Source organism: Gymnoscopelus braueri, assembly GCF_963280865.1.
Source record: "Gymnoscopelus braueri genome assembly, chromosome: 10".
In the NCBI taxonomy this organism is placed as follows: Eukaryota; Metazoa; Chordata; class Actinopteri; order Myctophiformes; family Myctophidae; genus Gymnoscopelus; species Gymnoscopelus braueri.
Window position 1 is genome coordinate 36,373,396 of NC_137611.1, and position 26,974 is coordinate 36,400,369.

At 41.3% G+C, this 26,974-nt stretch overlaps 2 protein-coding genes across 2 annotated transcripts in view; both read right to left on the reverse strand.

Annotated features, from left to right (window-relative positions):
- The window catches only part of LOC308094343 (macrophage mannose receptor 1-like), a 23,402-nt gene extending 6,107 nt beyond the window's left edge, over window positions 1-17,295 (reverse strand). Inside the window, exons 1-22 of the mRNA XM_080440946.1 lie at window positions 17,170-17,295; window positions 15,415-15,768; window positions 14,111-14,281; window positions 13,625-13,780; window positions 12,399-12,509; window positions 11,476-11,613; window positions 11,157-11,333; window positions 10,777-10,931; window positions 9,956-10,069; window positions 9,301-9,416; window positions 8,952-9,100; window positions 8,481-8,680; window positions 6,554-6,669; window positions 6,318-6,390; window positions 5,381-5,537; window positions 4,074-4,112; window positions 2,398-2,561; window positions 2,064-2,125; window positions 1,824-1,924; window positions 1,270-1,412; window positions 778-880; window positions 87-214 (exon numbers count right to left, since the gene is read on the reverse strand). Coding sequence (XP_080297072.1) covers window positions 87-214; window positions 778-880; window positions 1,270-1,412; window positions 1,824-1,924; window positions 2,064-2,125; window positions 2,398-2,561; window positions 4,074-4,112; window positions 5,381-5,537; window positions 6,318-6,390; window positions 6,554-6,669; window positions 8,481-8,680; window positions 8,952-9,100; window positions 9,301-9,416; window positions 9,956-10,069; window positions 10,777-10,931; window positions 11,157-11,333; window positions 11,476-11,613; window positions 12,399-12,509; window positions 13,625-13,780; window positions 14,111-14,281; window positions 15,415-15,768; window positions 17,170-17,242 — 3,000 coding nt within the window. The 5' untranslated portion in view covers window positions 17,243-17,295. The remainder of the gene's footprint in view (window positions 1-86; window positions 215-777; window positions 881-1,269; window positions 1,413-1,823; window positions 1,925-2,063; window positions 2,126-2,397; window positions 2,562-4,073; window positions 4,113-5,380; window positions 5,538-6,317; window positions 6,391-6,553; window positions 6,670-8,480; window positions 8,681-8,951; window positions 9,101-9,300; window positions 9,417-9,955; window positions 10,070-10,776; window positions 10,932-11,156; window positions 11,334-11,475; window positions 11,614-12,398; window positions 12,510-13,624; window positions 13,781-14,110; window positions 14,282-15,414; window positions 15,769-17,169) is intronic.
- A 5,118-nt stretch (window positions 17,296-22,413) lies between these two features.
- On the reverse strand, window positions 22,414-23,574 carry LOC308093539 (kelch domain-containing protein 3-like; the record flags this gene model as incomplete). Its single annotated transcript, XM_080439875.1, has 1 exon — window positions 22,414-23,574. One exon carries the CDS (start codon window positions 23,572-23,574, stop codon window positions 22,414-22,416), a length of 1,161 nt encoding a protein of 386 aa, XP_080296001.1.
- Window positions 23,575-26,974: the final 3,400 nt, after the last annotated feature.

Consider the following 26,974-nt stretch of genomic DNA (forward strand, 5'->3'; position numbering starts at 1 on the left):
GTTGTGAGCTTGCGCCTATTATGACATGCCCAGAATAGGGACACTAGGGTTCAAGTGGTTAGAATAGATCTCAATGCTCTACTTACAGACGAGCCCCTGTTTGAATATTTCCTTGGTCGCCCATCAGTCCAGTAAAATTCATCACCTCTTAGACTATTCAAACCAATCCAAAGGTCTGGAGCCGCTACTGTTGCCATTTGGATGACCAGAAAGGCTGAAAAATGATGTACAATTCTTAGCATAGATAGTCTCACACTCACATGCATGCAACATGTTTTATACTGTGGGTAAAAACACACACAACCTAAAGTCCTTTTCCAAAGGTTCTTTGGAGAAGCTTTATGTCAATATCAAAACACTTAAAACATTTATAACACATTCATTTATTTAAAAAAAACTAAAACTAAAAAAATAATGTTGCAGGGAACAAACATTAAATAAAGGGAAATTCATCACTGTTCTGTTATGGATGGACAGTCATACTGTATGGATCACCGGACCACTAAGTGTCATGGTAGCCTACTAAAGTAAAGAGGATGTTTGGAATGCTAGTATTCTAAACAAACATCAAGAACACATACAGAAACCTCTTTTAAAATGGGTGCATTTCCTACAGACAGGTTAAATAAAGGGATAAAAGACAAATCCTATAATCTCTGAATTATTTTTGAAAACCTTTGATTTCATTGTGCAACATGTCTGCAAGATATTAATGCATGCTATATTTATATTGCATTGTATATTGTGTGCATGGATGTTTTTAAGAAAAGGACATACCTTGCTCAGGCCTTGACAAAATGGAGACTAAATTTCCTCCCTTTGTACACTGTGTCCTTGCCTCAGCCCATGTGTCCTTCCGGTTTAGAATAATTTGGTAACACTATGGGTATGAAATTAAGATAAAGATAAAGAAAACGGTATTGTCCATTAAATTGTACATACAATGGAAATTTGGCACACATGGCAGCCAGTATACAAACAATAAAAAACATAATTCATACATAATTAATAATAGAGTACGTTAACTTTAAACTTAACGGGCAAACGGGCTACCCAATAACCTTAGACAGTAGCATGATCCCAAAGAGATATTCATTGGGATGTCTTTACACTCTAAGGAGCCCTTAAAGACTTCCAAATCTAAGGAACAAAACATCACACACACATGAGAATTGCACGTTTAAAATTGGTGGAGTGCACATACATGGCCTTTTACGTACTAAATATACAACCTTTTAACAAGTCAGAAGGTTAACAATGACCTCTGACCTTTGAGCCAAATTTGGTCCACTTAGATGGACAGCCACCTTTAGGAGCCACAGTGGGAGCTACAGTTGTGTTGACAGGGGGCGAGGCACTGCGTTTACAAATGGACTTGTGTTCAACGCCGCAGTTGTAATCACTCCAGAACCCTGTGAATACATTGAAGATAAAAGGTTCATTTGTATACACTTTAAATACAATGTGCGGTAAAGGACATTACATTATTAAGAATTGATCAATGTAAAATATGCAGCTATAGGCAAATTGGAAACATGTACGTATCTCCAGTATTTTTGTCACCATATCATTGTTAACAACTTAAACTCTTACTACCCAGGGGTCTATACTTGGTCACCTCCTCTATTCTTTTTTACCTCTACAGTGGTACACCATATCTCTTTGTGGAAAATAGCCAATCTACAAGCTCACAATGAGCTTGTAGATCTGCCATTTTCACTCAATGTCTGCAAGGTTGTATGACATGCCCAGCATAGGGATGCATGTGGTTAAATGTATAATATGCAGGTATACCCTCAGGGGGGCATGCTGAATGTCCTCACCATTATAGTGGTTCATGGCAACACAGTTCTCATCACTGTTTAGAAAATCTGGTTGATTTTCACCCCACCTGAGAAACACTGCTGGAGATCCATCCAGCCACCTTAGAGAACAACACCGTCACGTCTGTAGGTTAGTCTGATATTTACACTCAATGCTACAGTCTTGTTTTGATTACTGTTGCAGCTTTGGAGGCAGTATGTATCATAATAATAACGTACTGTAACACATAACATACTTACTCATATGAGCCATCAAGATCCGCTGTCATTCCTATATAATATTGTCCGTAACGCCTAGATACCTGTAGACAAGCAAACATAGACACACACAAACATACAGCACGCAACGCACGCACACACGCACACGCGCGCACACACACACACACACACACACACACACACACACACACACACACACACACACACACACACACACACACACACACACACACACACACACACACACACACACACACACGCTTTGAGATCTGCAGTACTTTAGAACTGCATGGCAGACTGCATTCTAAATGTTTATGTCACGATTGTTGAATAAACTATGAATTTTAGTGCCAACCTGTTTCCACAGAAAGACACTTTCAGCTTCACTGTGGATGATGACCAAGTCACCATGGTTCTTTTGACAGTAATGACGGGCATCTTCCCTTGCCATCGAGTCCGTATTAATGTAATATTGATTGCCTCGCCACACAAGCCAGCCATCCGCAGTTTCATTGTACTCTGCAAAGGGTTGGACAAATAAAAATGCCACTTTAAAACATCAATATCAAGCAGACTGTAGCCAGTGTTCAATATAGTGTTCCTCTGGGCATTCACTGGGAGGGTAGGAACTGCAAGTGAGATTGTTTTGATTCTTAAGAATACAGATGAGTGGAGTTTGCATGTTCTCCCCGTGTCTCCTAGGGTAGTTAATACCCTCACAAAAACATGTAGTAATCCTGGTCGCTATATCGCCTCCCCCATGACAGCCAGGGCGCCTGATGGAGGGGAAGGGAACTGGTTGGAATAAAGTGTTCCTTCCACACGCTAAGTCCTACCGGGGAAACTCCCCCCTGTCGGGTGACAAGAAGGTCAGTTGGCTCTCATGCATTGAAGGAGGCATGAGCTCGGCCCTGCAGGCTCCCTAGGCTGTGGGGGGAGTGTAGTGCCCAGGATCACTTAGAAAATTGGCACCGGGTGAAAAAAGGGTTACAAAATCGTGGGATAAAATTTTTTAATAAAAATACAAAAAAGATACACATGAATGTTATGTGTATTTTAGTTTTTAGATTTTTGTGTGTGCCAGTAATGTCTTCCCTTTTCTCCCAATTTAGTCATTATGACAAGTCCTGAATTCCCCACAGATGTCTGTCTAGTCTTCTCACTGCTTCAGTGAGGAAGCCCTACCTGCGCGTGTGGGGAAACAACCTACTCCTCACCGCTGAACACCCCCCGCTGACATTCGCCATGCCAACCCGTAGGAATAGCTGGTGCAGCAACAAAGTTTGCCCTCCCTCAGCTTCCCTCCCGCGAACATGGCCATTAGGCTCTGTTGATAGGCCAACAGGCTCCCTGACTAGTCCAAGGTTTCCAGAAGGTGGCATGCCCGTTTCCTGTTCCAATTCAGTTTCCCATAGCTTCTTGTGATTGACTCGCTGGGCCGGATTACCCATAGGCCATTTTTTTAATAAGAATGAAATAACATAAACCTAACATACCCTAACCCTAACCCTAAAACCGAAATAAAGTAACCAAAAACCGAAAAGAAACTAACAAAATCCGCCCAAAAAACGAGTTTTCGCGCGAGTGCACGATTTCGGCGCCCACGCGCTTTGAGCGCGGCCGACCTCCCCCAGCCTCAAGCCATATCTCCGCTGCTAAGCCAATCAAACAAAGCTATGGGAAACTGAACCAGAACAGAAAACAAGTATGCCACCTTCTGGAAACCTGGGACTATATGCACAGAGCCAATGCTCATATGGACGCTTAGCAAAGACAGAGGCATTGCAGATGATTAAAACCAGTGGCGTCAGTTCAGCAAAAGCTAAGGTATGGCAAGGTTAGGTTAGGGTTACACCTATCCTGGGGGTCAAACCCCCCAAAACCCCCGAAATGCATAGAAAACTATGCATTATACCTATAACACAATAAAAACACAATGGTCTTACACCTGCATTAGGCTAATATTCATGGTATATGAATGGATATTATCAGGATATTATCAGATCAACAACATCTGTAATAGAGACTTACCTTTGGCAGGGTCACTGGGGGGTGGCTTTGGAGTGACTCCTGTGAAGACACAGACCAGAGGCCAATATAATCAATGGTGATGTCACTTGGTTCTCTCATGTTTACGAGGACAAAACTTACCTGCATTCACAACCCTGCAGATCTTATCCATAAAAGCCAGAGTTCTATGGCTCTCACTATTTTCTAGCTACAAACCAATATGGTTAGCATGAGTCAATGGTATTTTGCTTACCTACAGTAACATGTTTTGTCTTAGCAGACACTGTGGGATCAGTTGTAATGGATACTTTTTTCTCTGTTTTTTATGTTGATTTGAACTGTTTGGTTGCTATTATATATATGTCTACGAAATTAATCCAAGGACCCCAACGGAAACAAGACCGCAAGGACTTTTTTGGTCGGACCTTTTAGACAAAAGTATTATAAATGTAACTGTGTTGTTTTACATTCTTTTGCCTAATAAAAACTTCAATCAATCAATCAATACTAGGTTTAGAAAAGGGTTAACTGTATTATGTTCAATAAGAAAATGTCAAAGTAGTATAATGTAAGAATATATGAAAACATGAACGCTTCGTGACTTTTAGGAACTGGGTAAAATGAAATAATAACTAACCCCTGTGTCCTCTACAGTACATGACACAGTACAACGCTTGACCTGTGAGTTTTTGTTCTGAACAACTTTTATCAGTTTTAATTCTCTCCCAATTTAGTAAATTCTCCTGTACTGCCAACCTCCACAGTTGGTCTGTGGAGTGTGTAGACTACCATGTGCGGCCCCTGATACACATGGAGTCACCAGCTTTTCACCTGACAGTGAGGGGTTTCACCAGGAGCGTGTATAATGTGCAGGGGCTCAGGTTATCTTCTCCAGTTCTTCTCCCCACTTAAATGGCATCCCAACCAACCAGTAGGAGTTGCTAGTGAAGCGACAAGGACAAAATCCCCTCGTAGCTTCCTTTCCACAAACATCTGCTAATATACTCTTGTCACAGCAGACATTTTGACTGCTGTACACAAGTGGTTGTGTTTCATTTAAGTGTACAGTGGGCCAGCATGGACAGCTCCTGTAATGTAATGCTGATACACAGAAACAACTAACATTTAAACACACCCACAATTCATGTTATTACCTCAGCTTTGGTTTGGTTTGTTGGAGCTTCTGGCTAAGCCAGAGGCTGCCAGGAATGAAACCCTGGACTCTGCTTTAGTGGGAAAGTGTTTGGCTCCACACACAACCTGGACACACACTATGAATCTGTGATTGATAGACAGAACTGACATGGATTCAGCCCACATGACCTTACCTGCACGTATCTGGCACAGCCAGTCATTGAAACTCTCACAGTGCACGTCATTCCAAGATCCTTCTTCATCCCATTCACTCGCTTTTTTGAATTCAACACAAGTTTCCACATTATTTAGATTGTTGGGCTCTCCATCCCCCCAACTTAAGAAATTGACCTGTGATGAAAAACAAACGCCACAGTTAGATGGTTTGCTAAGGTCTATTTTGTAAATAGTTTTGGAGGCAAAGACACTTGAGCTACAGTATGCTTGGCACTCTGACCGAATCGATACTTGCAGCTCAGACTTGAGTCGGACACAAACCATCAAATTTGAGAATTAAAACTTGACTTAGATTTGCCATGTGCAAGACTTTACCTGACTTAAGATTTGCATTATGAGCCATATTTTCACTGTTACTTGACTTAAGATATGGCTGTTCAGACTTGATCAGACTACAATGAATGGTACCGAAACATGACAAGTTTTCCAAAGTGAAAGTATTACTACACATTACTGCTGTGCATACTAGTGCTGTCAATCAGGATTCCAGTGTCTTCTCTCCAGTGATGGAAGAAGTACTCACATGTTTTACTTAAGTAAAAGCATCAATACTACAATGTAGATATACTCTGTTACAAGTAGAAGTCCCATATTCAAAATGTACTTTGTAAAGTAAAACATCTTAAGAAAATATCTTGTAGAATAGATCTACAAGCTCACAATGCGTCGCTGTTAAATGGATAAAGTGGTTAAGATGATTGTGATACTATATTAACTACTTTTGCTGGGGACCCCCTGGAACCCCCTCAAGGACCCCTGGGGGTTCCCGGACCCCACTTTGAGAACTAATGTGTTAAGGGACACCTAAAGAGAGGGTGCCAATTATCAATGATTGTATTCGATAATGATTAGCAGCTCCAATGTGAGATAATGTGGAATTTGCATATGACTCACCGGGGATCCATCACTCCAAACATAACCAGTGGTTTCGTCGGGAGCATTGAGGCCAATCCAGGCTTTCCCGTGGCTGTAGTGATTAAAATAAGACAAATCAAAAATAAGTTGTCAACTTACTTCACTTCAATATAAATATATTTAAGCAGTGAGCTTTTTCCACACTTGGTGATCATCTGATGGGCTGAAATACACCATATTTAAAACATCGTTTGAAGCTCTGTTCCCGATCTTACCGTCCCATTCCTAAGTCTGAACTACTGTGGAGGCTGAGTAGATCTCCTCCAATGGCCCTACAGTAGTCTCTGGCGTCATACCAGGTCTTCTCACCAGAACGTGGTCCTGTAAAGAACTGGGACACAAAACAAAGGGACGTATGACAGTTAATCAGTCTCAATTTGCCATATTCATATGGCGGCACATATGTAGCTCATTATCTCATACCCAGTACAGGCTATGGTTGGGCCAGGCTTTTATTTTTTAGCTAAACTAAACAATAAAAGCCTGGAGATCGAGGCTATATTCAGAGGAACTGGGATCAAACTGGGAACCTTATGACTCCAAAGTTCTACTGTCTATTTTCTTCTTTATTTAACCGTTTAGAGTGAGGCAGTGAAGGATAGATGAGGCACAGGAGGAAAGCACTGTCAGGATCCAGTGCTAAGCTCTGGATCTGCAGTGAGAAAGCCCAATCACAGCTATCTACAGAGTTCAGCTGATGCAGCTATACACCAATCATAATCCCCACAAAAGTAGACCAATCAAAGCAAACCACTAGCTCTGGTCCATAGCTTTAGAAGGAGAACTCCCTCTAACGCTATGCACAAGTTTCCTAGGGCGTTGTGGGCATCACTTCCTGTCGATTTGATCACTGAAACCTGATCAAATTCACAGGAAGTGATGCCCACAATGCCCTCGGAAACTTGTGGATACAACTCAGCTGACACTGACTGCTACACCAATCACAACTCAGACATTTAGATACTCAGCTGACGCTGCTATGCCAATCACAGCTCATCCCCTTGCTGCTAAGCTCACATTAGCACATTAGCACCACATTGGTGCTCTGTTCACAAATTGCACACCTAGTAACTTAAAACTGTTTCGATGACACAAGGAAGCCACACTGTTATTCATTAGTATTGTTTGAATTATAATTAGACTGTGGAGAATTCAAGGTGCATTCAAGAAGGTTTGAATGTAAGACAGACAACAACGTGGAGAAGTAGAATCTGGAGTTTTATTCAGACGAAGGTTTTCACAGCAAACATGGTTATTCAGCGATGAGACATGTCAAGCTCCTCTGATGATCATGAGTCCCACTGGTAGTGGTGACTCCTCTTATATAAACCATTACGGTCACAGTGACATTATTTCCCAACACTTGGAAGACAGATGAGATGACTGGCCTTTCATCTTGACACTCTAAAGAGCTATTTCAGACCCACCATCTGACCATTGCGAATCTCTCCTTTACTTAATCGTATCCCCTGATGCCAGGTGGGAGGCAACCTATTGTTTTAGCTTTCTGCTCGCCCAGCACTCCCCTGAGATCCAGCCATCCTAATGCCTTAGAAGGTCCTGTCCGCCCAGCCGACCTGTAACCTAACCCACAGCCACCCTCCTGACCACACGACTAGTCCCATGATGAGATCAAGATATGAGCTGACTCATTCTGATGCAATACTCAAAGAGGCCTTGACCCCCTAGTCTTTGGGAGACCTAGGCCTCTGTCTAACAGTCCATATAAACTATTAATCTTAACATATATTCTTCCTTAGATCAGAACAAGACCTTAATTTAACAAGGTGAGTCTAACTGAGATTACAATATGTCTTTTTTGAGGAAGCCCTGGACAAATTAGCAGCAATTAAAGTGTGTGTCCATACATGTGAAAGTAACCTTTTAGGAGCTGTGTCCACCAAGACGTTTTTGTTTACAATGGGAGCGGCTGTGTTTTTGGAAACATCAGCAGTGTGATGATGAGGCACTGAGCGAGCGTGTTGTTCTGCGCTCTCGCATTCATTCGTGGCAGTTTCATCTGCTTGCCGAGAGCTGAAATATTTTCATCTTGGGGAGTTTTTACACTAGGTTTTACTTTTCTTCAACTGGGGAAAAAAACGCCTCGGTGGACACGGCCCCTTACTTCTTGTAGTTATATACCTGGTAGCAGAAGGGTCTGGTGGCCACAGGTTTCCAACCCTCAGTGCAGCTGGGTACGGCCTGAGTTGGTGGGGGCGGGGTTAAGACCCCCCCTTCTGCGAGATGTTTGCAGATGTACTTCTCTTTATTATTGCAAGGCAGGATGTCCCAGAGCCCGGCAAAAATCCCAGTCAGCATGGCAACACAACCCTGCTGGTGGCCTAAAATAAATGAAATAAATTATTATTATTATTATTACTATTATTATTACATTTATTATTATTATTATTATTATTATTATTATTATGATTATTATTATTATTATTATATATTATTACACTGATAAAGACAAAATGCAGTTATTGATTAAAAAATATATACATTTAAAAGGCAATGATGAGCAATAAAATATTTCATTCATTTTATTTTCAAATTTACAGCATTTTAGAATTCCATTAAAAGTTATGGAAATATTCTTTCTCCATACAGTACCTGGCATCAGTGCATTCCAGTGAGTAAATCTCACAGTGGCTTTGTTGCTCCACTCAAAATTATCGATATTTTTCTGGTTTGAGAGACCCAGCCAGAAATACTTCTCTGGTCTCATCCCCACCAAGCTGACGAGGAATGCATTATCCACTCTAGAAATATGTAGACAAATCAGCAGCATCTTTGGCTTTGACTCAATCATCTTTCCTCAACATGTGAAGGTAATAGAAGTGCATTCATAATGATGACATTTTAAATAATTCCTCAAAAGTTCAAAGCAGCTTGTAAATCATAGTAAGACCTGTGATTTCCTGTGGTTGATCACACGTTAAAGTGTTGTTAATGTTCTCACCCATTTGAAACATCCACCATGTATGAGTCTGAGCTCTTGCATTCGGCTTTGGCTTCATCAAACGTCTTTGTCACAGAACCCACCAAGTAGCAGTAGGAACCATGCCTTTTCCAACCCTGTAATGCAGGCACATACTGTATTATAGACTGTACTAGGCAACTATATCTCTGCTGTCGGGCAGAAACTCCAAAATGTATTTTTAGGAAATGAAAAAAAAACTAAACAAAAAGTTGAGTTAGGAGGTTTTGTTCATCATTGATAAGAACAGCTGAATGGACCTCCAAGCTCACAATGAGGTTGGAGGTCAAAAGGGGGTGGAGCCTGGAGTCAGCAAAACCAGCTAACTCCACCCCCCTTTGGTGGAGTTAGCTGGTTTAGCAGAAAGTTTGAGGATCCAATGGTGTTAGCTGGTTTTGTCAGAAGCGCTTTTTAATACTTTTCATTGGTTCAATATTTTTTAACCAACACATGTGTGTGTGTGTGTGTGTGTGTGTGTGACTGTGTGTGTGTGTGTGTGTGTGTGTGTGTGTGTGTGTGTGTGTGTGTGTGTGTGTGTGTGTGTGTGTGTGTGTGTGTGTGTGTGTGTGTGCGTGTGCGTGCGCGCACATGCGTGCGACAGAGAGAATCTTTGTGTAGTTATTTGAACTTCACTCACAGGCTTGCAGCCTACATTCAGCTCCACTTCATCTTGGGTGGGTTTGGTAGCACTTGGTTTCCTACAGAAGAACCCATGTTTCTCCTCACATGAGCGGTCTGCCCAATTCCCCTTCTGCACAGTACAAACGTTATAAGGTTATAGTGACGATACAGTACAACAAAAGATCTCTAGCAGTTATTTTTTTCCATCCTAAGAGAATAACTGAACACAGTGAGCACATTATACCAGGGGTTCTCAAAGTGGCGTCCCCAGCAAAATCTGTTTATATATAATCAAAATCAGTTTAACCACTTTAAAACGATCATTGGTTATTTGAAAATAGGAGATCTACAGATTTGCAATTTTTTATATTTCTGAAACGTTTTAATAACACAAAATATATTCTGATGGGGTCCGCGGACAAATGAATATTAATTTGGGGTCCTTGACATGAAAAAGTTTGAGAACCACTGCATTATTCAATACACGTACTGTATGTCCTATTACAGTACAGTATGTCTGATTTTCATGTCTCACGATAGAACAAAAGGATCCCCCGCTAGCAGCTCCTAAAGGGGTGGCTAGGAAAGGCCATGGGGTCACCACAATCAATAGGGTTCATCATTAGATTATATCTAATATCTTTAGGGTTAGAGATCTTCCTCCAGGGAAGTTCACCCATTAGAGATTGAGATATCTTTTGTGCAAGTGGAAAGTTAGGCCTACAGATGATGCTAGAGGAAATGTTTGCCCTAATGGTGGCACTAGAAGAAAGGCTAATGGATCACTGTAGCAGTTGTATTGATGTATATGTTTTTAAAATGTATATGACACATTACCTCTCCTCTAATTAGAACACAGTCCTCTGTGTCACCAGAGGTGCTCGGCTCCCCAAACTCCCAGCTGGTGTATGTGACAGTGGAGTGGTCGGTCCAGTCAAATAGTCTCTCAGTCTTCTTGTCGTTCAGACCAATCCACAGCTCGTCACTGCTGGCTGCACACATGGAGACAGTGGGGAAAATTTCTTTTTAAGACTCATTTATACATTGCAGAGTAAGACTCATTTACACCATGAAGAGTAATACTGTACAGTATAACATATTTTTTACTGAAAAATGTGAAGCATCAGGCTTACTGGACACACACACGCACACACACACATTCACCACTATAACAAATAGACGCTCTATGCTTGTTGGTGCCTGATATCTTCATGTACCATATCCAAGTTGAGAGATGACGAAGCTGTGGTCCTCTATGTTATGAACACTAGCCAGGTCCCCTCCTTCTTTGCGGCACTCAGTCTGAGCATCGGACCAAGTTTTCTTTTCACGCAGAAGATGGAAGCATTGACCGTTGTAGGGAATCCAGGGGCTTGAACAGTGACCTGTCTCAACTGATAATAAAGTAGTAATAAAATTAAGCAAAAACAAATAAGCAAATTAATTATAATAAATATAACATATGTTTCATACAGTAGAAGTCATTACAGCAAAGTAGCATAGCATTGTATTGTTTTCTTTTCCTATTTTCCGTACCTTCAATAGGCGGTGGCAAGGATCCTCCTTTTTGACAGATGTACCCCAGCTTCTTGCTGCAGACAGCACTTTTCCAGTTGGACTGCACTCCGGAATCTATCATTGCACAGGTGTGTCCTGGATCAGGAAGTGGGTTACCTGAAACAAGACAAAACCATCATTTATTTCAGGGTTTAAAGATGTACAGTACCTTCATTGAACATTGTAAATATAATCACTATTTAGAGATTGACTGGGAACTTATTAAATCATTGTTGTGGCTCTATCCCAGTGGTGAGGACTTGAGTTGAGTGACTTAGACAAAAGTCAACTTGAGCCTCAACTTTCCTGGCTTTGGACTTGACATCATTTAGACATTAGATTATTAATGAGGCTTGGATTGACTTGCATTTATGGTTAGATTTGATTGATAATCTTTAATAATAATACTTTTTATTTGTATGAAGATGTATTTAAGGTGGTCAGTGAGGGTGGCATCATCAATTGTTTAAAATGCAGCACTAAGAGAAAGGAGAAGCCTCCATGTAGACGGTAGCAAAAGAGATATCTTCAATGTGCTTGTACTCCAGCTGCGTGGAGTGATTCATAACTGTGCTGTGGGCATTTTCAGAAATTACACTGAAGAAATATTGTAAAACATATTACTTGACTAGACCTCGACTCATTATATTGGGACTGACTTGAGACATACTTTGTAGTACTTGAGACTTACTATCGTAACTACAACAGTTGCAAGGAAGGAGATAGGATTTGTAACATTAACACATCCACAGTGATGCAAAAGCCCTGCTCATGTGCACTAAAACACAAAATCAGAACCTTGGTGGTGCAGCTCTCCTATTTTCAGCCGTGTAAAAGAGTATCCATGTTCAGACAGCTTTCCTTAGGTAAATAATGGTTAATATACAGGAAGGAACACTTACCAGAATCCCACTGTAGATAGCGCAATGGCTTCCCATCTGCCCATCCCCAGCCATGGTCTGGGTTTAGCTTCAGTCCAGTCCAGAGAATATAATGCTCTGACCCTAACAATGCTGTGTTTGTGTGTGTGTGTGTGTGTGGGTGTGTGTGTGTGTGTGTGTGTGTGTGTGTGTGTGTGTGTGTGTGTGTGTGTGTGTGTGTGTGTGTGTGTGTGTGTGTGTGTGTGTGTGTGTGTGTGTGTGTGTGTGTGTGTGTGTGTGTGTGTGTGTGAGAGAGAGAGAGAGAGAGAGAGAGAGAGAGAGGGAGAGAGAGGGAGAGAGGGAGTATAAGTATTAAAACCTATGTTTCCAGCATGTCATTGCCGTAGTGGTGTGTTATTTGAGCTCTGCTGTGGGTGGAGAATGGGGGAGTGGCTCATGGCAGCAGTGCCAAGGTTTATTGAGTGACAGGTGTGGACATATAGGTGTGGGGCAACTAACCAACAACTAACCAACTGAACCAAATCCACACGGATTTGGTTCAGTTGGTTAGGAGTTGGTTAGTTAGTCAGTTTGGTTTGGATTCGGCAGGCAATGTTCCCAGCACAGACTTTATTTTAGCACTGAAAGCATTTATGTTCAGTTTGAACTGGGTGTCTGTGGGAGGTCAATAAATGTAAATGTAACCTGCATCCAGATCTGTCTGTTCATCCATGTATCTGAGAGGAACCCTCAGTACCAACAGAGTGTGCTACAGCAGTGGTTCTCAAAGTGGATTCCAGGGACTCTCTGGGTTCCTAGGGGGGTCTAAATGGACCCATACAAGTAACTCCCTAACCCTTTCAACTCTGACAGTGTAAAAATGGAACCAACTGGTTCCATCTGCACACTGTCAGAGTTCCTCTTTAAGGGGAGACATTGAAATGTAAACGTTTGAGAACCATTGTGATATCAGCAGCTCCACATATTTCTGCCTGTCAGTTTGTTTGTTTGTTTGTTTGTCTGTCTGAGTCTATCTTGCAAACCGCTAGACCAATTCATGCCAAATTGGTTGTGCATTGTAGCCTCCATGCAGTACTTTTATATTTGTAACAATTTAAAACAATATAACCCCCCCCCCCCCCCCCCCCATGACATGACAACATAGCGTGTTAGTTAAATAAATGCAAATGTATTGTGGTTAAAAGGTAAACAAAATAATAAGTCTGCAATATAGTGTATTTCACATTCACCACAGGGTGGCACTATACCTGTGACATAAGCCTGCTCATGTGGGTCGGTGATACTGAGGAGGGAGGCTCCCTGCTGCTTGCAGCTGGTTTGAGCCTGAAACCAGCTCAGAGCTGATTGCCTGTTGATCTGGTAGGATACTCCAGTTACAGGGTGCTTCTTCCAGTGATCTGTGGCTGAGAAACACCAGTATAGGAATAGGAAAAATCATCATAAACTTCTACCTGCAATTGCTCCATACTGTACTTTAAGGCTTTAAGTATAAGAAGTAAAAAAGAGTACAAGTTAGTTATTCTGAACTGTAAACCGATCATGAACAGTGTGCTGTATGTGTGCTGCAAGACAGAGTTCAAACTGCTTAACAATTAAGAGACTGGAATGTTGCTTCACAAGTAGATGGATTAGGCTACTTATCTGCAAATAACCTTATTATTTATATTATATATTATATGGACTTTAGTATTTCTGTTGAAATTATTCAGTTTCTGCACAATGATAATACTCACACGTGGATGGACAGTAGCCCCAGAGTTCATGGTCATATTTTGTTTCAACAGCACACCATAGGCGCTTCACAGAGGAGTCAAACACAGTGCAGTCTTCAAACCACTTGTCTTTGTAGAAGAAAGGAAACATGCAAGGCCTGCCAAAGGCATTTCCCTCAACAGTGAAAAGTTCTAAAAGGGGGAGAAAAGATGACAGAGTGAGAATAAAATATATTGATCTGGTGATCTGGTGAATCAAGGGCACAAGTGTTTCAAAACAATATATTCCGACTAACTCATAAATTTATTTTCAGTACTGTACATACAGTACAGCATTAATTACAGCAACATCTAGAAAGGATACCTTTTCTCAAATTATCTATTGCATTGATTCTCAGTGGGGCTCAGTGGGGTTCTCAGTGGGGTCCGGGGACCCTCAGCGTGAATGCTCACAGCGTGAATGTTTGGAATGTTTTTAATAATTTAGATCGTTTTTTAAACACATATATTCTCTTCTGGGGGCCTGGCACAACATGTTTTCAAATGGGGGTCTGTGGCCAAATAAATGTTAATTTGGGTGTCCTTGAAAAAGTTGATATTGTTTTCCATTATGCTATCCTTTTGACTGATCATGATTCACTCAAAGATTTGTAATTAACACGTTTTATGTTGAATTCAAAGGCAAGTACCACTGCAAAACAATTACAGTTGGTGTCTAGAATGCTTATTTGTGGAAACTGACTCTCAGCAAAATATATCACAGGAGCAGTTTTGAAATAGAGGTGATCATCCCACTTGTCAGCAACACTATCAAAATAGCAGTATTTGCAATCACTATTATTAACCCAAAACGGTCTTCCTCGGGCAAATTAATTGTGTTGTTCAGGCAATAATCACAAGAAACTAAGAAATGTCAATTAAAATGTACTAATACATGGTTAAACCATAGACAGTAAAAGGGTTAAACTATGAAAATTTATATTTGGAAATACACTAATAATGGTATTAGAGCGATAATTTAGGCTACACAATTGTATAACTTTCAACACAGAAAATTTGGAAATTTACTTTTGGAGAACATTTTATAAAAGTCATTTTTGGAATATTAGTTTTTTTGCCTGGAAAACAATTACAAGCAAATCAGCTGTACCAATGTTACCCTATCTTCAACCATTTAAGCCCCCAAAATCTGCAACTACTACTGAAAATCTCAGTCTTCTTTGGCAATATTTATTAGAAATTCAACTGTAACCCTGATAGGACCAGAGCACAGACTTCGGACAACCCTGAAATGGACAGCTCTTCGTCCAGATTGAATACCATACCTCTGTGTGTTCTTGAGCAAGCACCCTCGCTTTGTCCTTGAATTGTGAGGTGGGTATTGGGACCGACCACTTTGGAGAGAACTCCTGATCCATATCCTGTGAGGTTTATGTAAAGACCTTGGTGTTGCAGGGCGAGCAGTGTTCCATTCTTGCACTCCCACTTCTGGAGGTCACTCGTTTCATCACAATCATAAAGGCTCACTTCACTGCCCAAAGTCTTCCCCTGGACTCCCAGACACTTCCTGACGCCAGGAACAAAAAGGCGGTCGTTGGTTGTCCAGCGCACTTCGGTACAACGATAACTGTTCCTCACCAGACAAAGACCCAGGTTGTTTACAAGTACAAATTTCGAATCTGTGGGGAAAGAGTAGATGAAGCAGTCAGTAGGGAGACGTGCCCTTATCTAATACTGTATCAGGGGTCTTCAACGTTTCTCCAGGCCAAGGACCCCTTAACTGAGAGCGAGATGAAGCAGGGACCCCCACCACTACACATTGTAAAAGTTGTGTTGCAGATTAAACTTTGTATAGATTTGATAGACAGCTTCATTGACTATCATCAGCGTTGTGTAAATGTATGTTTTTGTTTTGTTTATTTCAGACATTTAACTACTTTTCCCCCTCTACACTTCCCTCTTTGACGAAAATAGCCGATCTACTGTGAGCTTGTAGATCGGCTATTTTCTACTAATGTTATCACACTCACACAAAGATTTGGCGGCCGGCCCTGTAATATCTCTGAGGACCGCCTAGGGGTCCCGGACCCCCCGTTGAAGACCCCTGCTGTACATCTGGACCTTGCTAACTAAAAATATATATTTTCATATACACCAGCAGCAGGCTCTCTCATAATCTGCATGCGTGTACCAGCCATTTTCAACTGGTGGTCCGCGGCCCACTGGTAGTCCTCAGAACACCTCCCAGTGCGCCGTGGAGATGCTTAAGACCTGAGGCCTCTTCTAAAAAAAATCTAAATCCTAACAGTTTTTCGGAAGAAAATATGAAAAAAATATTTTCACGATTTTTCAAAAATAGCAGATCTACAAGCTACAAGATCTACGGCACTCGGTGCCGCGCTATGAGCTTGTATATCTGCTATTTTTGAATAGCCAAAGAAATCTAAAGTGACACAGATGCGTTCCAGGTCTCAATGGGTTAATAGTTTAAACTATTAACTAAAATATATAGATAGATTTCTTCATTGAAACATTCACGTTTTGTTTTTACACATTTTGATTTTGCAGACAAATTACTGTCATAGTTGCAAATAATTATCATTAATTTCACAATAGTGTTCTGCAGGCCTGTCACACCAACTGTGCTGGACCCACTTCCTATTTTCACACTGGAAACATTCCAAAAACAGACAAAATTCTAACTATACTGAAAAACATTGTACACTTTCCGTATATACCTTTTATTGCTCCTGGTATTGATGATGATTTGTATTGTATTGTATGTCTTGTACAGTATGTTTCTTGTATGTCTTGATTATGAATTGAATACATCAACGCATTTTTGTGATATCATTTTAGCATTACTTGCATTGTTGTACTTATTATTAGTATTCAATACAATCTTGGGAGTTTATACAATGCCCTTTTAAATAATGCAGATTAATGCCCCTTTGCATTTTAATATGCCAGTATTACATTTAGCCCTGACCATCTTGACACACCTTGAGTTACAAAAGGTTGAGAACCCTTGCAGTAGACTATTGCATATCACACAAAAAAAGGTCAATGGTATACTGTACCATCTGCAGCCAAACCCTGGAAAGCTTGGAGGAAGATCACAACAACTGCAACAGTTCCCCTCATAATCAGCATTGTTCCTCATATGTCTGTCATCAAACAATATCATCCATGCATTGCCAGCAGAGTATAGGATGTGAGCACAATCTCCAGGAAGAGGGAAACTTATAATAAATGTGACACATCCTGTCACGTCACAACATCCCCAAAAATGACTCAGCAGGAAAAAGAGGCCAGAGGCAGACCCAACAAACGGATCAACCTTGGTCACCTACTGTATCAATGTGTCTCAAAGTATTGGTTGTTTATGTATGGATGAAAGACCACTCAGTCACATAATGCTTAATGAAGTTCAAGTTAGTAGAATTCCTTTGCAATGCCTTTTCAACCGGGTGATGTCTTGTGATGTGTGTGTGTGTGTGTGTGTGTGTGTGTGTGTGTGTGTGTGTGTGTGTGTGTGTGTGTGTGTGTGTGTGTGTGTGTGTGCGCGTGTGCGTGTGCGTGTATTCGTGTATGCACGTGTGCGTGTGTGTGTGTGTGTGTGTGTGTGTGTGTGTGTGTGTGTGTGTGTGTGTGTGTGTGTGTGTGTGTGTGTGTGTGTGTGTGTTTTATTCCTCTCCGACTCACCTCTACTTTTAGTTCTGTTTGGCACATTGTCACTATGGCTTTAATTCAAGCAATGGAGCTGCAATGGAGCTTTGCATGATGTGATTTGCATGATCTGATACTTCATACTTATTATTATTAGTAGAAGTAGTAGTAGTAGTAGTAGCAGCCGCCGCAGCAGCAGCAGCAACAGCAGCAGCGGCAGCAGCAGCGGTGGCAGCGGCAGCAGTAGCAGCAGCAATAGTAGTATTACTAGACCGGTGCCCTATCCTATTATTATTACTATTATCTTGGACAGTACATTTGTCTGGAATAAAGGAGACACGTATCACTGTAAACTCATGCAAGGATAGATCATAAGTGGGGCACACTTCTACATTTTTGTGGTCACTCAAGAAGCACTATTTGTTTGTTTCAGCAGAAGTGGTATTTTAAAATGAGTTATGAGGTTCAAGCTGGAAACTGAAACGTCTGCCCTTCTGAGGTCAGCCGACTCCTCTTAGCACTGTCAGCACACGCATCCTTGGTGGCTTTACACCAGTGCTAGCTGTGGCCATTGCACAAATCTGTTTAGCCCTGGTTTAGCGCCCTCAAGCATTTCTCTTTGACTAAATTTAGAGTAGCCAATTATTGTACCCCCTTTTTCTCCCCAATTTAATCGTTATGCCAATTAATTCCTCCCCACACACATTTCTGTGTTGTCACTGCGGTTGTATCTTACTGACTCACCTGCCAGTGAGGAGCCCCCACCAGGAGAACGTAGAACCTTCGTCCTACTCCTCCCGCCCAACACTCCCTGCTGACAGGTGCCGCCCCACCCTGTGGGAGTACATGCAGTGACAAATATCACCCTCCCCGCCCGGCTTCCCTCCCCCAAACATGGGCCAATTGTGTTTGTGTAGATGCCCGGCAAAGCCGGTTTGCACCATGGTGGATTCGAACCCACAACCTCCGTGGTTGCTCAACCATCCTAATGGTTTGGTTGAGCAGAGTCCTTCGGGGCTCTATGCAAGTTTCTTTTCCGTTTTCTGTTATTGTGGGGAAAGCTTTCGCTGAAAATAACTCTTTTTAAAATACCACTTCTGCTGAAACAAACATTAGTGCTCCTGAAGTCACCGCAAAATGTAGAAGTGTGCCCCAGACTTATCCTTTGCATGAGTTTACAGTCTCATATGTGTCTCCTTTATTCCTGACCAATGTTTTGTCCAAGATAATATAATAACTGTAGTAGAAATAATAGTTGTAGTATTTTCTTTTTGTTAGTAGTAGAGGCACGTTGATCTGCCATTTTCCCACAATACGGAATCGGATGCTGGGGGTTTAAGTGGTAAATTAAAAATAAACATTGCATTAAACCAGCAATCCCTCATTCTGATAGCTGTGTTCATACAGGGTTTCACAAAATAATCAACTAGTCAAGTAGTAGTCGACGCTCTCAATAATGAAACAGTCGTGGATATCATTAACTATAACTCCTCCCTCCAACCCCTAGCTTGCAGCGTGTGTATGCGTGTGTGTGTGTGTGTGTGTGTGTGTGTGTGCGTGTGCGTGTGCGTGTGCGTGTGCGTGTGCGTGTGCGTGCGTGCGTGCGTGCGTGCGTGCGTGTGTGTGTGTGTGTGTGTGTGTGTGTGTGTGTGTGTGTTTGTGTTTGTGAGTGTAGCCAACAGTATGTGTTTGTGGGGGACTTTCTTGCCCTCTCTCCGAAGCTGAAAAAGAAGAGTGGGAAGAAAGAAGAGACATTGATTGATTGATGGAATACTGGGGTGGGGTCATTTATGGTGTTAAGCTTACACCAGAAATGACAGAGAGAGAAAAATTGAGTGGGAGAGCTTCCTCGCTTCCTCAATCGCAGATGACAAGGGGATCACTAATGGCTGGAGTATTCCATTGCAAAAGCCTTATGTGGATTATTAATGTCAATGAATGCAGTTGACTGTCTGATAAAGGTACTTCTGTGTGGCTGCATCTGGCACTGTCCAGTGCTGAAAACCTTCACTCTTGCAGGCTCTGCCCAAGCTGGGTAATTACCTATTATGTTAGTCTCCGCTAGGCCGAAGGCGTGGCAGAGACTGTTTTGCACCCCGCCTGTCCGTCCGTCCGTCCGTCCGTCCGTCCGTCCGTCCGTCCGTCCGTCCGTCCGTCCGTCCGTCCGTCCGTCCGTCCGTCCGTCCGTCCGTCCGTCCGTGTGTCCGTCCGTCCGTCCGTCTGTCTGTGAGTAGCTAATTTCCAGCACCGTTGGGCCGTTCGCAGCAAAACTGTACACGCACACCTCTGCCCAGAATTTTCCGGATCGACCTGTTATAGCGCCACCAGGAGTCGAATTTTGCAAAACAAATATTTATATTACTCCTACAGATTTTATCCAAACATCACGCAAATCGGACACAGTAATCATAGTCATTAAACAAAACGGGTCTTTCAGATTTTTCATATTCCATCCTGATTGGTTAAGATTAGCTTCCAAAGTTTGCAGGAGTGCTCCGTTTTGAACAAAATACCTCAAATAATGAACGCAGCATGCGATTTCCGTAAAATATTGTACGCACATTCCCACTAGGCCAAGGAAGAAATGCCACTTGAATCTTTCAAATTAGCCTCATGGTGGCGCTATAACAGCCCGATTCGCGTTTTTACCTATAACTGCACGATCTTCCTAAAACTTTGTATGTGCACTCCCTAGAGTCCAAGGAAAAACCTTTGCCCTGCATTTTTCACCTCTACCTTTCATAGTGCCACCAGGAGCCGTTTAGAACAAAATGACTCAAATCATGAACGCAGTGTCCGATCGATTCCGGTGAAACTTTGCATGCTCATTTGCACTACGTTGAGGAACAAATGGAACCCTTTTGACATTTCCCTATTATAGCGCCCCCAGGGGGCCGTTTTTTCAAAATGCAATATTAATCCTACAGATTTTGTCCAAACATCACGCAAATTGGTACACATTATATCTATAGTCATGTGATCAATATGGATCTGTCCGATTCTTCATATTCCATCAACATTGCTGGCCCACAATAACCTACCTGACCTGGTGGAGACCTGTGCTCCGATGAGCACAGGTCGGCAAAGAAAAACGTTAGCATTGTACGTTTTGGCAAACCACAAATATGTTGAATCTCAATGTTTCAAGACTTGAACCCTGTGAGGAGCGCCCGAGTGAGACGATAGGCAAGCGAGTGCCTATGATGACTCTGCGTCTTTCGAGTTGCATATAGATAGATAGATAGATAGATATTTTGAAATTACACATAGTAGTTGACTATAGGATTGACATGGTCTGCATCTGGTCTGCATCTGGAAATCTTGATACTCAATGTATTTTTGTTTCAGAAACATCAACCTTCAACATACAGTATCTCTGGTTTGCAGAAATGTGCTACAGTACATATGCCAATGTTCTTTGGCAACCAGGTTGTTAATCATGATGCATTGCGTTTATTCTAAGAAACACTATGCAATAAATTGCTGTTCGTCATTGCCTTGTAATTCACAAGCCATACATAGCTAAAATAGCTTTGGTGAAATTCATCAATACAATTTAATTTATATCTAATGTGCATAATGTTATTAACAAAAATGAGCTCTTCCCTTTGAAGTAACTCAGAGGTCACGAAATTCAACTCGAAGCAAATCTGAATTTGATTACCCCACTGACACGAACCCAACGACATCTACTGTAGCTGCACACTGTCTAGTCCAACCACACCACACAATACCAGACCATTCTTTTTTTGGACAAATCTCTTTATTATTTTTGTCAGACAAAATAAAGGTCACAGTGGTATCAGGTAGTGGAACAAAGAGGTCTGATTTTTTGACAAAAAACAAAAAACAAATAAACAAAGCACATTATGACAAACAATAAAATGGGTACAGTAATCAGCGCACATGTTAAATGAAGTCATAGACAAAAAATATGTAAAAACTAAAATAAACGGACAAGACAGACAATACTCAAAGAATACCAGACCATTCTAAAACCACACTACACTAAACTTTGGGCTTTGGTATTGGTACTAACAGTAGTCGGTCCTCATTGACAAAAACAACAGACTCCAAATGGCAATGTCACTATAATCAACTTTTCACATTTTTCTAGCTCTCGTGTGCCTGACATACGAATGAAAATGACACACACCGTACCAAGAAATAGCTGAGCAGTCAATCATCTATTGCATATAGTACAGCTACTTCTGCTACTATGTGTCAGTGCTTCATACTGAAACACTGAACACTGAAGCTGTTGCTTCAGTGTTTCAGTGCCTCATACAGCTGCTACTTTTGTCGAGCTTGTGAATTGTGAATGTTTGCTTGGACACAACTGAAAAGCCTAATTGATAATCATTCTGATCACATATATACAGTATCACTTCACTTTATTAGTTCCTCAAACATGACAGAGTAGCTAATAAAAAACACATGGAGAAAAAAAAACACAAAGGTCTCCACCTTTGCAGTCATTTTCCTCTCCCAGTTACCTTTACAAACATCTGTTTCCTTTGCCTAAAGCATCTCTTTCATTCCTGATGGAGATCAACTGCATGTAGAACTTTCAATTCTCAGAGATCTTCTCCTTTGCTGCACTGTCTGTCCTGCAGCAGTTCAGTTGGTAGTCTCTTTCTCCTGTATGATGCTGCTTAGTTCCTGGTGGATATCGTTCCTCCTCTCCTTTCTGTTTCTTCTGTTCCATTGCCTGGAACTTGTTCTCTTCTGCTGTCATCAATTGGTGGACTGCTTTTTATTCTGTTGCTGTAGGTAGTCATGGCTGTCAGTTCCCACCTGATGTCGTGTGGGAGTCCTGACTGCTCCAGACCGTACTGCATAACTGCTAGTTTGCACAATGTCTTCAGACTAGGACTTAGGTCTAATATGTACACCTGCACATCTGGAGGTTGAGTATATTCTCCAAAGAGGATGATGCGATCTCCAATCATGCAACAACAGCACATCCAAAACATCCATGAACACAGGCCCTTTCCCTTGGGCTCAACCTTCTTCCAGTAGAGTGTCTCTGGGTTGAATTTCCACAGATCATTAAAGGTCCAGTCCAGGAGAAATTTGTGGCCACCAAATATGTACAGCTCTCCATTGAAGGCAAAGGCTGAATGACCCCTGCGTCCTTCTGGAAGAGCCTGTGCATAAGGTGTGATCATCCAGGAGCTGTTCTCTGTGTCAAACACACTGATGTTGTTGTTGTAGTCAAACTGGTCCCCTTGGCCCCCAAATACAAACATCTTTGTCCCTATGATGGTGGCAGAGTGACATGATGAACCAGGTGCCGGAGTGCCTCTGGTGTTAATTAAAGACCAGACCATTGTGGTGGTGTCCAACTTGTGGATGTCATTAGTGCATCTAGTCTGCCAGTTGAATCCTCCAAAGACATACATGGCCTTCCTCAAGACACAGGCTGAGTGGCCGCACCTCGCCCCTGGAACAGTCCCAGAAGTCTTTGGCGTGAACCATCTATGGGTGTCGACATCAAATGCATAAAGAACGCTGCAGTACTTCCTTGTGTACGTAAAACCCCCCCAGATGAAGATATCTTCTAGCAACACAGCGGTGTGGCCCCAGCGCATGTAGGGAACCTCAAGGGGATGTTCTCCCTTTGTCACTGGGGGCAACTCCATCCAGTGCAAAGACACGGTGTTGAAAACGTGTACATCAATCTGACCCATGTTGTACATGTAGGTCTCCCTGCCACAGTACCCTCCAAAGGAGTACACCCTGTGCCCCACTGCCACAGCAGCATGACGGAATCTCTTTGGTCCCGATTTCAGATGGACCACCCAGCGCAACATTCCACATAACAGCAGCACTGCTAAAAGTGGATTCTACTAGCAATTCCCTTTAAAGAATGTAGTTCCATTGTGGACTACCACTTATAAAGATACAGTGGCACAAACGTGACACAAAGCTTTACTAATTGGTTGGGTTGGCCAATCGGGAAAGCCCTAATATGGCATGTGGAAAGCTTAGTGGTGAACATTCTGAAACCTGCCTTTCCCAATTGAGTCTTCGGATAGAATAGTGATAGTATGAATGAGCAACCTTGTGGCTGCTGAATAAGGAACAAAAATAATTCTCGCCAAACACAAGCAATAATTTTTTGATGGTGACATTAAATGAGAAGCAGTTCAACCATGCAGGATATGAATGTTATGTTTAATACACACAGTGGCTGATGGATTTATGAATGAACTGAATTTACAGCAGCAACGTAAATGGATAATTATTTAGTACCGTACAGATAACATTATAACATTATAAAATATCCCTGTTATGCAAGTATCAAGAGAAAAACTATGTAGGCCTATATACTGTACATCGTAGGTTAATAATGAATAGGCCTACATATTAATATCAACATAAAAGGTAATTTCAAAAGTTATTTCAATCGGTTCGATTCCTGAGCCCGGTGGACCTTTACTGCATGTCACTCTTAAACTCTCTCTCTCTCTGTTTCCTGTCTCTCTTCACAGTGGCCTATCAATAAAGACAGAAAAGCCCCCAAAATATGCTCCACATTGAATTTTATTTCATCTTTAGTTTTTGTATTTTATTCTTCTCTCTACTCTTACCTGTACCTGTTTCATTTGTACTGCTGTTGCTAGTACAACACCTGCATTTCCACACAGGGATCAATAAAGGTCTATCTTATCTTGCATCTCTAGATTGCCATATGTCACTGGGTACATACAGTACATGGGCGGTGTGGCTGCTTTGACCTGTTAAGGGTTAGTTAGGGTTAGTGTACAGAAAGGAAAAGCTATACGTTCTGCGACACAGACACATCCAGTGTGTTCCAGGCTTAAATGAAGTCTCACTGCTGATTACGCCTGCGAATTATGAAGTATATAATATGAGATATGACAAGTATATAATATAACTGATAAAGGTCAAATTGGCTAAATTACCAGCCAATTTGTTGGAGGATGAATGAAGTTAATAACACTACATCAGTCTGAACTGGGTTGAAGCCACGATTCTCTTGATCTTAATCCTACAGTATAATTGCTATGAACAGTGATGTGACTTGTAGGCCAATACAACTATCGGCTGCACAAGGCACAGCACAAACTTGTAAATGCTTTATAAACACCAGCTATCGAGAGAGACCCCCCAGATTTTAATTTTGCTATCAAGAATGTGAAAAGGGAATGTTATGTGGACAATAAAGTAATTCTACTGTTTTATTTTAAGTTTCTGGTTCAAGGCTTTATTATGGCCTCAATACATTGTAGACTAGACTAGGCAGGAAACCAATCATGCATTTAAATCATGCATGCACTGTCTTTTAGCTTGTTCCCCAAAATAGGGCTCTCACAGAATTTAAATTAAAATGTTCTGTGTAGCAGCTCATCGTAGAGGGGAGGGGGTGCATGGCTACTCCATGAAGTCTTCTTAATAAGCTTGTTGAGTCTTATGTAAGCTTGTAGGCCTATATAATGATAGCTTATTAGCACAGTTCAATCTTTATTATGCATATTAATTTAGAACAATGATTAAGCTGCAATAAAGGCGTGTGGTTATCTGAAAATAATGACCACCCCTCGGCCAGCCCAGTCACAATTGAGAGTTGTCTGTGGCCATTGTATAGACCTCATCAGAGGAATTGCATTGCTATAAGGCACAGCTTGGGTCCAACGTGATTTCCTATTAAGAAAATATACTTGGACCCATTTACTGTACAATCTTTCTGTTTTTTGTGTTGTATGAAAAGGACAAGGTGAAATCAGGTCAAAATTACATAATCCGTCAAATGTGTATCAAATGAACATGAAATCTGATTACATTATAAATGACAAAATGTAATGAAAATAGAAAGACAGTTGGGGTCACATATTTGTTACAATATAATACATCTGGCCAGATTTGTGAATGGACATGACTTATTTATATTATTCCTATTTTTCACACACGCCCATACATTACAGTATACCTGCCACCACACCACAGAACATAGGACCATGTGGGGGCGAAACAAAAACTGGATACAATAATAACAGGAGAAAACAATTCTGATTTAGCACGTAAGATCTATATGATCCTCCTAAAGTCCTGTATTTCCAGACAGGGCTTTACCAAAGACTGAAGAATGCTCAGACGACCATAAAGATGTGGGAGGAAAAGGAGAGGTGAACTTTAAGCACCGGTTTGTTGATAAGGAACTGTGCCAGCTCAATCATTGTGATAAGTGTTTGCGATGGCACATGCACAAAAATGTTAATCAGGAATCTGTCGTGAGGAAGCAAGCCTTTCCCTTACACTTCTTGTACTGTTCTCATGTTGTACCAGACATGAAGCAGCAATCTGTCCTTCTGCTCGGTAAGTGGGCTTTGAGGCTGAATTCCAGATATATATTTTGTGTTAAATGTTCTTCTCTCATATACGTATGTCAGATGTTTTGCAGTTGGGTGCTGATGAAGATTTTTCCTGATTCAACGCAAATTAATGTAAATCTCAAATATCCAGTCTCACATGGTTGTTTGTTTTAACCTACAGAGAGATGTATACTTTGGCCTATAAATACCAAAGGACATTTGCCCTCCAGGCTTACGTAAACAACACCTAGACCTAGCCTTGACAACCTTGCAGGCTTATGCAAAGGCTAAAATGTAACTTACTGTAGCATGTTATGTAGACAGAAGCCATGTTTTTTGTTGACCTGGCATCCTATAGTGTGTATAGTTTCAATGTAGGCTGACGATAGGTTCTTGGTTTACTTATATATTAGTTTAGATGCTTGGTTTACTTATGTATTACTTTATTATTAGATTACTATTTCTATGCATTTGATGTATTTTCTTGTGTTGTCCTTGCTTACTGTAAATCGCTCTGGATTACTAAATGCCTAAATTGTAAATTTTAACGTAAACACCTGAAGCTTACATTAGCTTAGCTAATAATAATAATATATTTGTATCATTATTTTTTATCATAATTATCATTACTAGACCATATCCCGTAGGGGGGATATGAGCACCCAAAGTGTGCAGTTATTGGCTTATGCGCTGTGAACAGACAGTTTATCACTCAGGGATGGAAAGTGAGTTTGTAGCCTACTCTGTAGTGTGTACACACACACACGCACATCTCGTTGTGGAGGCACAGAACACACAAAACCAACCTAACCAACTTATGTGTGGGTGAGTCTATGTAGGGGGCTTTTATATAAAACTAAAAGGAAAATAAAATAAT